Source organism: Ctenopharyngodon idella, chromosome 8 (assembly GCF_019924925.1).
Source record: "Ctenopharyngodon idella isolate HZGC_01 chromosome 8, HZGC01, whole genome shotgun sequence".
Lineage (NCBI taxonomy): Eukaryota > Metazoa > Chordata > Actinopteri > Cypriniformes > Xenocyprididae > Ctenopharyngodon > Ctenopharyngodon idella.
The window spans coordinates 8,589,398-8,601,553 of NC_067227.1; the positions used below are offsets into that span (position 1 = coordinate 8,589,398).

General features: G+C 35.2%; 1 protein-coding gene across 2 annotated transcripts in view; it reads left to right on the forward strand.

Moving 5' to 3' along the window:
* The window catches only part of slc12a5b (solute carrier family 12 member 5b), a 65,058-nt gene extending 54,867 nt beyond the window's left edge, over positions 1 to 10,191 (forward strand). For both annotated transcript variants that reach the window (XM_051902752.1, XM_051902753.1), the window contains exons 20-26: positions 267 to 398; positions 480 to 587; positions 2,519 to 2,644; positions 3,041 to 3,228; positions 3,505 to 3,519; positions 3,717 to 3,850; positions 3,989 to 10,191. In XM_051902752.1, the coding sequence (XP_051758712.1) occupies positions 267 to 398; positions 480 to 587; positions 2,519 to 2,644; positions 3,041 to 3,228; positions 3,505 to 3,519; positions 3,717 to 3,850; positions 3,989 to 4,080 (795 nt within the window). In that variant the 3' untranslated portion in view covers positions 4,081 to 10,191. The remainder of the gene's footprint in view (positions 1 to 266; positions 399 to 479; positions 588 to 2,518; positions 2,645 to 3,040; positions 3,229 to 3,504; positions 3,520 to 3,716; positions 3,851 to 3,988) is intronic.
* Positions 10,192 to 12,156: the final 1,965 nt, after the last annotated feature.

Genomic DNA, 12,156 nt, shown 5'->3' on the forward strand with positions numbered 1-12,156 from the left:
TTTGTGTGTGCTATGTAGTTGTTGTTGTGCTTATCTGTTATCTGTGAGTTTCTGTTAGCATAGCAACATGTTAACGTCAAACACTATAGGAATTCATTATGTAAAGTGTTGCAATTAAGGTTTCATTTCAGTGCCTTAAATCAGTTGCTGCCTAGTAAGGCCACACACTAGGGATCGAAACAGAGACCGCATTCATTTCATGTCTTTGAATGATATACTAACTTCATTAATATACTGGGCAATCAATAACTGTGCTTCAACTGTAGGTGTGGAGGAAGTGCAAGATGCGTATCTTCACTGTGGCTCAGATGGACGACAACAGTATTCAGATGAAGAAAGACCTGATGACGTTCCTCTATCACCTGCGCTTCGATGCTGAGGTTGAGGTGGTTGAAATGGTGAGGAACAAACACACTTCCTTCACACACAAGTTGATACTGGCGACCAACGTTCTAACTTGTTTGTTTATTTAATTCAAGCATGACAGCGACATCTCGGCCTACACTTACGAAAAGACCCTGGTGATGGAGCAGCGATCAAAAATCCTCAAGGAGATGCACCTTACCAAGAACGAGCGTGAGAGAGAGGTATTGATGCTCCCACAGATCCACACAAATCACAGAATAGTCTTCCCTTGTGAAAAAGAAGTCCATTTTAGCATTTTTTTTAAAAGAGTGCTTATTATGAAAATAATATATTTTAAGAGAATATACTATGTGTTATATACTATAAACTATATGTTTTTTGACACTTAATTGCATGTTATGCGATTAAATGAAAATTTGTTATAGTTTAAACTGATATTAAGTGCAATTAGCTGAACTTCAGAGTGCTTTTTGATCCGCTTAAGTATATATTTATTTTTAATTTCACAATTCTATTGTCTTTGAAATATGGTTAAAGTGTATTGCCGAATGTACTGGCAAGCATTTGTGGTAAAAACTATTTAATGTAATTTCTATTGAAACTTAAATGTAATTTAATGTATTTAAGTAGATTTGTAATTTCATATTTGTAATGATGAAGTTGCAATTTAGTACATTTAAAATTTATTGATGTAATATCAAAAAACACTACAGTTCAAATTATAATCATGTACATTACATGTGCTTTAGCGTGTCAATCAGCACATAAAAATAAGTGTACTTCTTTAAAGCATGACAAAATATTATTAAAACATAATGATTTAAATTTCAAGTAAAAGTATAGTTAAGTGTGTAAATAAACAGTCTTTAAAGGGTACTCTCTTTAAGTACACTTAAATGGCCTTTTATTTCATCGTATATACTTTTAAGATTTGAAGTGCACATTCAATATAGTTAGGGCACTCTTCTTTTTTACAAGTGACTACGGTTACATTTTTTTACGACTTTACATGTGCTTTAGTTTTTTAGTCAACAGATCAAAATAAGTGTACTTTAAAGCATGACAAAAGATTATTAAAACATAATGATTTAAAATGTACTTTAAAGTAAAACTTTTAATTTGATATAATTACATTTGAAATGTAATTACATTATTGCATTGCACTTTTTAAAAGTGTACTTAACTGTGTTAAAACAGTCCTAAAAGTGTACTCTTTTTAAGTGCACTTAAGTTACCTTTATTTCATTATTATCTGCAAATTCAAATATACTTTGAACTTTGAACTACAAGTGCACATTCAATACAGTTAAAGGGCTAGTTCACCCTAAAATGAAAATTCTTCATTAATTACTCACCTTCATGTCGTTCCAAACCCGTAAGACTTTCATTCATCTTCGGAAAACAAGAGTTTTCTGTCCCTCCATAGACAGCTACGTGACAACCACTTTCAGACCACTTCAAAAAGTTCATAAATACATCGTAAAACTAATCCATTTGAATTGAGTGGTTTAGTCCAAATTTTCTGAAGAGACACGATAACTTTATATGATGAACAGATTGAATTTAGGCTTTTATTCACATATAAACATTCATCAACACACACATCAGTTGTGGTAAACAGAAGCTCAAGCATGTTTGCTTGACATGTGAGAACCAATGAGGTTCATTCTCATGTGTTACGCAGTTTTGATTAAGCTTCAGTTTATGTTCGCTGATCAATGCCTAAATTTTAAATTCTAAAAGAATCTGTTCATCATATAAAGTGATTCAGAAAATATAAAGTCTCTTCAGAAAATTTGGACTAAACCGCTCAATTCATATGGATTAGTTTTACGATCTCTTTACAAACTTTTTGAAGCATCAAAGTGTCAGTCGCGTAGCTGCCCATGGAGGGACCGAAAGCTCAGATTTCATCAAAAAGATCTTCATTTGTGTTCTGAAGATGAACAAAAGTCTTTCGGGTTTGGAACTACATGTGGGTGAGTAAGTAATGACAGAATTTTCATTTTTGTGTGAACTAACTCTTTAAGCACACTTCATTTTCACAAGGTTTATTCTAACAGACATCAATATTTAATTAGATACATAATAGGTAAATATTATAAATCTAGCCGTTTGAATCAGTCTAACAGCTCTGATGTTGTCTCTTCAGATTCAGAGCATCACAGATGTGTCCCGTGGCTCTATTCGGCGAAAGAACCCTTCAAACCTGCACCCCCAGAGGAGTATCGCTGAGGAGTCCGTGACAGGAAGTGGCGAAGAGAAACCAGAGGAGGAGGTAGCTGCTGTCTTGCAGTTTTTTTCTCTATGCATTTATCCATCAAGCATGTGACTTTGTGTGTGTTTTCCATTTGAGCTAATCACGCCCTTCCTTCTGGCCGATTAGATGATAACACGGACCTATCAGCCATGAAGATAGCATCTCTTTATCACTTTCTATTTTTGCAATTCTCTCTCTTCTCTCAGTCATTATCTACTAGAAAATCGTTCTCTTCTGTTAACACCCTGGCAGTGTTTCTCTCTCCCTCTCTTCCTATCTTTTTCTTTATCCTTCTGAAAACAAGGTTACCAGAAATGCGACAATTCTCACTTCTTAATTTTTTTTGTATCCCTCTCTACCCTCTCACTCTTTTTACCTTTCTCTTAGTCTGTCCGTCTCTCCCGTCCTCGACAGGTTCAACTCATTCAGGGAAAAAATGCCACCCCCACCCCCACTAGCCCCACCTCCCCTACTGCTCCCACACCAGTGGCCATGAGCCCCGGAGAGGAGATTCAGATGACCTGGACGGACGAAACGGAGAAGACCAATAACCCAGCTGTGGCCAACCCTGAAAACATAAAGGATATGTTCAACATGAAACCGTGAGTCAAGATAATGACAGTCTCTACTAAGTATATATTGTGTCAGCTATAATAAATCAATAAAAAAATGTAAATTAAAAATACATATGGTTTTTGATCAATAATTGCCCGATAAATGAAATGGCACATCCTTACCTTTGTAGTTATGGCTAAAAAAAAGTAATTGAGGTTGTTTTTTAATTACGTTCATTTTAAAATGTGGTTGAATTTGTGCTGTTCCTGTATTTCTCTGTTCACTGGGTTGTTCACCATTATTTTCCTTTGCTCATGCCTCAGGGAATGGGAGAACCTGTGAGTACTCTTTCAAGATAACACTAATGCTACGTCCTTCAGATTATTTTAAAAACATGGCACAATTAATTATCACATATGAATGTATGCTTCATATCTCTCTGATAAGCAGAAACATGCTAAAAATGTAGTCATATCAAGAAACTTCACATTCACAAAAAGTCTTTGCAGTGCTCTGCGTATGATGTTTTATACAGGAATCAGTCGAATGTCAGGCGCATGCACCACGCGCAGAAGCTCAACGAGGTCATCGTGAAGAAGTCACAAGAAGCGAAACTAGTCCTGCTAAACATGCCTGGACCTCCTAGGAACCGCACTGGAGAAGAGAACTGTATCCTTTTTCTTCTAAAATAAAATCATCTGTCTATCTGACTTAAAACTTTTTACAGTGAAGTTACTTCCTGCTTGTGTATGACAGTGCTGCTTTCATGTAAATGTCAAAGTTAGCCTCTTAACTTCTGACACACAGACATGGAGTTCCTCGAGGTCCTGACTGAAGGTCTCAACAGGGTCCTGCTCGTGCGTGGAGGTGGACGTGAGGTCATTACCATCTACTCTTGAGGGGCTCAGCTCAACCACCAAATATTCCTCACCTCTTGTCCCTCACTGCATAAACGGAACGTCCCAGTAACCCCTACCTACACCATGAGCAATAACGCCCCAGCACATATCAGATGACTTTGCACTACATAGTCTAAAAAGACACCAGCTTAGTAGATGTCACTTCTTCCACATTATTATTATTATTATTAAGTTTAATCCTTCAATCATTCAATCTATATTCCTCTTATTGGCCTCATTCTCACCTCAAAAACTCAACAGCTTACATTACACATAGATCAGTAAATGATCGAGTTGGTTTTTATTACGACATTCTGACTAATTTCCAAAACCACATGTTCTCCAGTGACACCTGACCAAATACTCTGATCCATCTAAACTTTATCTAATATTATATATATCTTAACAAAATACTTTTAAGGGGCAGTCACACTAGATTTTAAGCATGCGAAACAACAGTTTTATATTTATTTATTTATTTATTTTGTGTGAACCTCAAAAACAGTCAATTTTAAATGTTGAAAGGTTTTCAGTAAGCATTACAAACCATCCAGCTTCTTTTAAATTTGTATGTAAACTTCAGAAGTTTGGGGTCGATAAGGTTTTTGAAAGAAGTCTCTTGCGCTCACTAAGGCTGCATAGTACAATAAAAACATTGAAATATTATTACACTTTCTATTTGAATATATTTTAAATTGTAATTTATTCCTGTGATGGCAAAGCTGAATTTTCAGAAGCCATTACTCCAGTCTTCAGTGTCACATGATCCTTCAGAAATCATTTTAAAATGCTTATCATCAATATTGAAAACAGTATTTGTGGAAAACATTAAAAATGCATGTAATGCATATAAAAGTCACTTTTGTTTAATTTAATGTGTCCTTCCTAAATAAAAGTATTAATTTCTTTTTAAAAAAACCTTACCAACCCCAAACTTTTGAATGGTACTGTATACGGATGATGAAAAATTCCCAAACTAAAAGTTTCCTCCACGTTTTAATATAAATATGACATTTAAATCAAATTATTTTATTGCTACTTTTGAACAGGCAGCTCAAACTATTAGAATTCGTCGAAAGAAGTTTATACACAAGTCTGCGTTCTTCCATGTTCGTTTACATATGAATGTACAGTAAGTGAATGAAACTCAAAATCTAGTGTGACTGCCCCTTTAGGCTTTATATTTTGTTCCTATACTGTCACTCCATTGTTTTACTGTTCATCATAGGGTAAATAGAGCGGAAACTTTCTTTGTTGAAAACAAGTCTTCCAGTGTACCACGTAATTGTCTGAGGTGTGTTTTTACACCAAGGACAGAATTGACCAGGGTTTAATGTGAGCCAGTGTTTAATGTAAGCACTGCTGGATCAATGACTATCAGCTTTGCCCTTGACCATCTGCATGTCCTCTGAATACATCAGCCTTTTAAGAGTCATATACTGTACGATTTGAGAGGGCTGGACCGCTTGTGTGCGTGCGTGCGTGTGTGTGTGTTTGTACTGGAGTAGATTTAAAGGGGTTTTATAATATTGGAGGGTTGATGGATATGTTTATTTCACAAATATGTTCACTTGATCCATGAAATGGAAAAATATCATCAGCAAACATGAATTATATTGCTCAGTCACACACGTGTACATACTGTGGAGAGTCTAAACAGAACTGCTGTATAATTGAAAACCCATATACAGTTCAAATATTCCATAAAGATATAATCCCGAATAATCTCATTTAATAGTAGAATTACATATATATCTTAAGGGAATGTAAATAGAAAAGAATTAGTATTTATATTTCAAATATTTATTTACAAAGAAGATTATTTATTCATTCAGCAATTTTCGATTGATTGTAATCATGGAAAAACATGGTATTCAAGTACATCTCTTGCCAAATCACAAAATATAAATCGTGCCATATGAGAGGAAAAACATTTTTAAAAAAAACCGAACCAATCTTTGCATTTTCATATAGAAAAGGACAGTGCTGGGTCACGGCATCAAAACATATCATGTGTCTGATATTACCAGTTGCAGATGCAGTTTTATTCTAATGAAATCATCCTTTTTCACCTAATCAAATGTGTGAACAAAAGCATATTTTAACTGCATAGCATTTTAAAATCATGTCTAATGTTTGTCATGAATGTCTGACATCTTCGTTTATTTTTACATTTGTAAAGACGACACTAATTTGCTACATTTAAGCAGCATCTGTGAGCGACTGATGCGGACTGTTCAATTCACGAGCACGAGCATATTATTTAGTTCATGTGTGGTAGAAATAGAAGATATTAAAAACATTTATCTAAAGAACTATTTTATTTTTTTGTAAAATTGCAACGATGAAAAAAAGGAATATATTAGATTACTAAATAGACTAGTAAAATATCGTCTTGTGTAACTGTGAGACTTAAAATGAAAATAACTAAATGTATGTTTTAAACTTTAAAATTAAATTGTGCTGAGGTTGCTGCTACCTTCATAAAAATGTAAATATATATTGCACTCCCCCAAAACATGACTTAAAAAACGAAAGAAAAAAAAAAACAATATTTATAGATGTTTTTTGCATTTAAATCGAAAGTGTATTTACATTCAGACGCCCAAATGAGTTGTGAATAATTTTCACAAATGTTTTACAGGGTTTTGAGTACTACAACTCAAAGACAGGCAAAACGACTCAGACCGCCAGTCTGTCCTTATACTATTCAAGCATACCTCATCTTTCCTCATTTGTGGTCATGTCAAAGTTCACACTTGTAGTAGAAAGGTAGTGTGTAAAGGTTGTGGTCTATAAGTTCATAGAAGTGATCTATCAGTATTCTAGTTATGCTCAACTGATCTTTTTTATCCAAAACAGAAATTGCAAAGTATGTAATAAGTGCTACCTATCATAATTCTTCCAAGTTTATTGCTTATGTACTAAAATGGTAATCTTATCTGAAGGAACTTTTGCATTGCTGTACCGTATATGTTAGAATTTACAACACAAAAGACGAGTTTGGCTTCTTTGGAGTCCTATGCAATTACAGTTTAGTAAGTTCTTTGAGGATCTAAAATTACTTTCTACTGAATTGTTTATAGTGGTATAGGTATTGAAATCAGAGCTTCCGTATCTGCCAGGGTGACTTGCAGTTTTATGAGAACTTTCCACATTATTTAAAATCATGCAAAGAAAAACATGCTGGGACAATGTCGCGATTAAGCCATATTGGCTGTTGGATAACAGAGGTTTCACTCTGCGGATGACAATGATGTCTGAAGTCCCGTTCATCATGAAGTATAGAATATCTGAATTGAATTCACATTGATGCAAAGGGCTTTTCGATATCATTTTATCAGATTCGTCTTATCCTTCCCCAAGGCTGAAGACATAAAGAAGTGTCATAAACCTTGTGTTGTATAGCATGTCGTTCCTTATCTTCCCTTGAAAGGGGCGGTAAACTCAAAGTCACCCCAAATTGGCCAAAGCATAACTAGAAATAAGCACTGTGAAAATTCAAAGTTTCTTTCTCACATATTTACATTCAATCACATTTGTTGGTATTTTTATTCTTATTTCACGTCCTCGCTGTGGAGCACTGTTGTAGGGAACCTGAAGTAAACACCTTTAGGGCCGGTTCACACAGAACGCGCATTTGCTTTTAAGAAGAACAGGTCAGTGGAGCAGAAAAAGGTCTAGTGAGAATAACTTATTTTAACTTTTTTAGAACGCTGCGACATGCATGAGATTCTGCAAAAGACACAAGCGAAACTGTCAAACACATCCATCTAGCGCATGTTTACATATAAAAACAATGGAAAAGTAGCGCGGTAATATGGAAAAACGCGTTCTGTGTGAATGGCCCCTTAGGGTCGGTTTACACAGAACATGCTTTTGCTGTTAAAAACACAAGACGCAGGTCAGTAGAACTAAAAAAAGCGTAAAGTCTAGAGACGCGTTTTAACTAATTTTAATTTGAGCGCCGCGTATTTAGAATGCAGCGTCATGCGCAAGACGTTGCAAAAGATGCGAGACACGAGCACAAAGGTTAAAGACGTTCGTCTAGTACGTGTTTACATTGAAAAATAATGGAAAAGTAGAGCAGTGGAATGGAAAAAACGTGTTCTGTGTGAATGTGCCCTTATGCTGTATTCACATGGGGAGTCGGCATCAACGCTTGACGGAGGGCGTGTCTGAAGCTTGGTGCTGACGTGACCGTCATAGTGACAACAGCCAATCACATTATTTCCGGTGTTGCATGAACGCAATTGGCTAGCGACTGCTCTAAGGCTATTTGCATATGGCGATCTAATTGGCTGACGCCTGCGTTGGCGCTTGAAAAGTTGTGAAATTTTCAACTTCTGCCTCGACGTGACGGAACCCACAATTCAGTAATTAAGTAAATGAGAAGCGTTGACGCCGACGCCCCGAGTGAATGCAGCGTTAGAATGCATATAGATGAATCATAATGTTTTTTATGCAACGTTGACATGTAACTATCCTGCAACAATGGTATAGACTGCAACAGTCTAGTTCCAGAAGTAAAAACTCCCTTCATTTTCTCCATAGGGAAATTGATTTTCAACGACCTTTTGTAAATTTTTTGTAAACCTTTAAAGATATCTTACTGTGATCTATGAGGTTAATTGAAGCCGTCAGCCCACATTATTTCAACTTAGTATTAAAATAATCATGTTTAACAGTGGAATTCGTGGTGAAAAACTACATTACCCATGATGCTGTAAAGAAAATTCCAGTCAGAGTCGAAACAACCCCACGTACTCCCACTGCGCATGAAGTCTCCCTACACTCTCAAAATATTCAAATATTTCAATATATATTATAGATTTAAATATTTCTCCATTGTTTTTAACTTGATTATGCTGTTCGCAATGCTTCATGGGATTGTAGTTCTTTTCCTCACTAAAACCGTTAAGTACACAGTCTTGTACCTTTTGTATTTTTGTCCGATTTTTAAATACTTTGTGTTATGATTCACCTCGTAGTTGGTTGGCTTGGTTCATGGCTCATAATGGTTTAACGAAGACTTTTTTGAAATCCTTATGGGAGAAATGAATGGAAAAAATACTTCAGGAACCAACGCTGCTGAAAAAGTGGGCGGGCACTGTTGCGCTCTGTACTGGTATAACGCAGTTTACTAGTCGACTAACAGGGCTTATAAAATAACCAGCGAATTGAATTTGAAATTGCAGGTGTTTCAGAATGTGCTAATGATTATTTCAGAGTGATTGCTGAAGCGGCGTGTGTGAAAATGTGTTCAAATGCAATATTGAGAATGCTGACTCATATAGAATGGGCTGTTTAGCCAGACTTGATGAAGTTAATCAATGGGAAGAGAAGTTGCCACAGTTGATTTATCCTGTGTATTTGGGATATACCATACAGAAGGGGCTTTGCAGTTACTTTAGATCGGCAGAAGTTGTTCATCTTTCATTCAGTGCTCCTGATTCCCGTTTCAGCATGTTGGTGTTTTAACCGAAAATCTCCAGCCCTCACCTTCAATTTTTAAGCACTGATTCTGACTTTCTAATGGCAGCGTACATCTTCTGATGCTTCTGAAACTTTCCCAACAGTGTGTGCAAGAGCGTTTCTACACAGCTGACATTTCTACATAGGAGGGCAGTTTGACACTTTTTTGTATGGTAGTCAGTGTAGATCCAAAGACAGTGATCTTGATTAGTGATGTGCTTTATGTTTTCTGCTTCGGTTCTCACAAGGAGTCAAAGTGGCGCGTGTTTGTGAGCGTGACTGTAACGGGGAAAAAGGTGGAGTGTTTCTGTTTCTTTACGTATATGACTCTGTGACATATCACTTTATTGGAAAAAGAGAGGTTAAACCGTGGCAGTTGCTTTTGTAAATATATGACACATTATAGTTATCTTAGCCTAGCTGTTTAATTTGTGTGTCCATGCAAGTTTAATATTTTAAAAATAAATAGAACATTGTGTCTCAATTGTGTTATATGAAAATATATTTAAACTAGATATCTTAAATTATTGTTTTATCTTGTCAAAAGCTTCTATGTTCTATGAATAATGGTTTCTCTGGACCATTTTATAGACTTGTCTGCACAAAATGCAATAAAGTTCAAGTCATTTATTACAACTATTTTTGTGTTTTCATTTGTAAGCGAAAGAAATCATTTGTTGTTTATTCTATGATGTGGAGTCTTGAGTGAGTTTTCTTCTCAGAAATGTAATTTTTATTAAAACATATTTAATTCAGGATAACGGAGGGACTGTCCTCAACTTAAACTAAATAAATAATCAAATTTCACTTGATGTATGTTCCTCAGACCCATTTTTTAGTATTTGCTTTATTCTGTTTCTTAGTCGAATAAAAGAACATGAGGATGGCACACTGAACTGATATAAATAACTGGCCCCTTTTCCTATCATCTAATTTCAGTAGTGTGTGATGCTGTTGCATTTTGTGGAATAATAAATGATACTGCAGCATAAAGAAGTTCAATTCAACTCCAAATATCCACATTGTCATGGCATTTAAAGAGAAATTTTACTATCTGAAGAGCTCCATGTTTTTGAATTAAAAGTCTCTTTTATCTTTATATGTGAATAAAAGCCTAAATTCAATCTGTTCACCATATAAAGCAGTCATGTCTCTTCAGAAAATTTGGACTAAACCGCTCAATTCATATGGATTATTTTTACAATCTCTTTATGAACTTTTTGAAGCGTCAAAGTGGTAGTTGAGTAGCTGTCAATAGAAGGACAGAAAGCTTGCAGATTTCATTAAAAATAACTTCTTTTGTGTTCCGAAGATGAACGAAAGTCTTACGGGTTTGGAACGACACGAAGGTGAGTAATTAATGAGAATTTTCATTTTTGGGTAAACTAACCCTTTAAAACTTATGAACTTTTTTTAAGACCTGCTCAAATAAAATTAATTCCATATGAGGGTAAAATGACTGGCCTGTAGGCGCTATCTACTGTAATAGTGATTGGTGTTACTCGCACAAAATGTAAATACAAGTACTATACTGTTTGTGTTAAAGTTAAAAATATCTGATCAATGGTGGGCGAAGATAGTGAAACTAGCCTTTGCCAACAGGGTTGGCTATTTGAACTCAGTGTAAACAGATACTACCTGAATGCAAAGTGTTAATATGTTTAAACAAATGTACCTGTAATGTGCTTGTTCAGTTGACATTTTACAATGTTGTTGAGAAAAAAACAAAAGTCAAGATAAAAAATATTTAATATGTTTGCCTGAAACTGTTAACAAAGGCAGGTATGCGCAGTTTCACACATATTTCACCTTAAACATGTCAGCACGGCTATAATAAAAACACTTTTCTAAATCCTGTATTCAGATTTATCAGTTGTGTTGTTTGCAATCCTTTACTTCTTTCATTTAAATTTCAGCGTTTTCCTGTAGCGCAAACATTGGAGCATGGCATTAGCAAAGATCATGGGTTCGATTCCCAGGGAATGGATGAACTAATTTCTAGGAAAGAAAGAAATATACCTTGAATGCAATCTAAGTTGTTTTTGAAAAAGGGATCTGCCAAAAATGGACTGTTTTTACAATTATGGGTTTCAGAAGAAGTCATTATAGGGTAAACTTTTATAGTGGTGAATGGACACTACAACAAATATAATGTTTGTGTTCCCATTTGCCTCGATAGCAAAAGAAAGAACTCACAATGGTGTTTCTATGACTTTCCAAAAAAGGAAAAAAAATATAGACAGAATGATTTCTATGGTCAGATGAGAGAAAATCTTTCAATTTTCCATCACTTCCTTTAGCCGTTATATTAGAAACACCCTTGGAGCAGCTTTAACCAGTTTTCTGTAATCTAATGCCAAGGTAAGAAAACAAAGTACAGCGTTATGAATGTACATTATTTGAAAAATAAGAAAATATATCTTTGCTATATTCATGATGTTAATAACTATGGAAACACGTCATCACAGTCTGAAAAGGGCCCATCGTGGATCAAGATGTCCCATAAATAGTCTCAAGGACTTCTTGCATCTTACGTACACAGAATATAATCTGAATAATACAGACATAGAGGTGATATTTGTTCTAATAGAGGTCAGCATG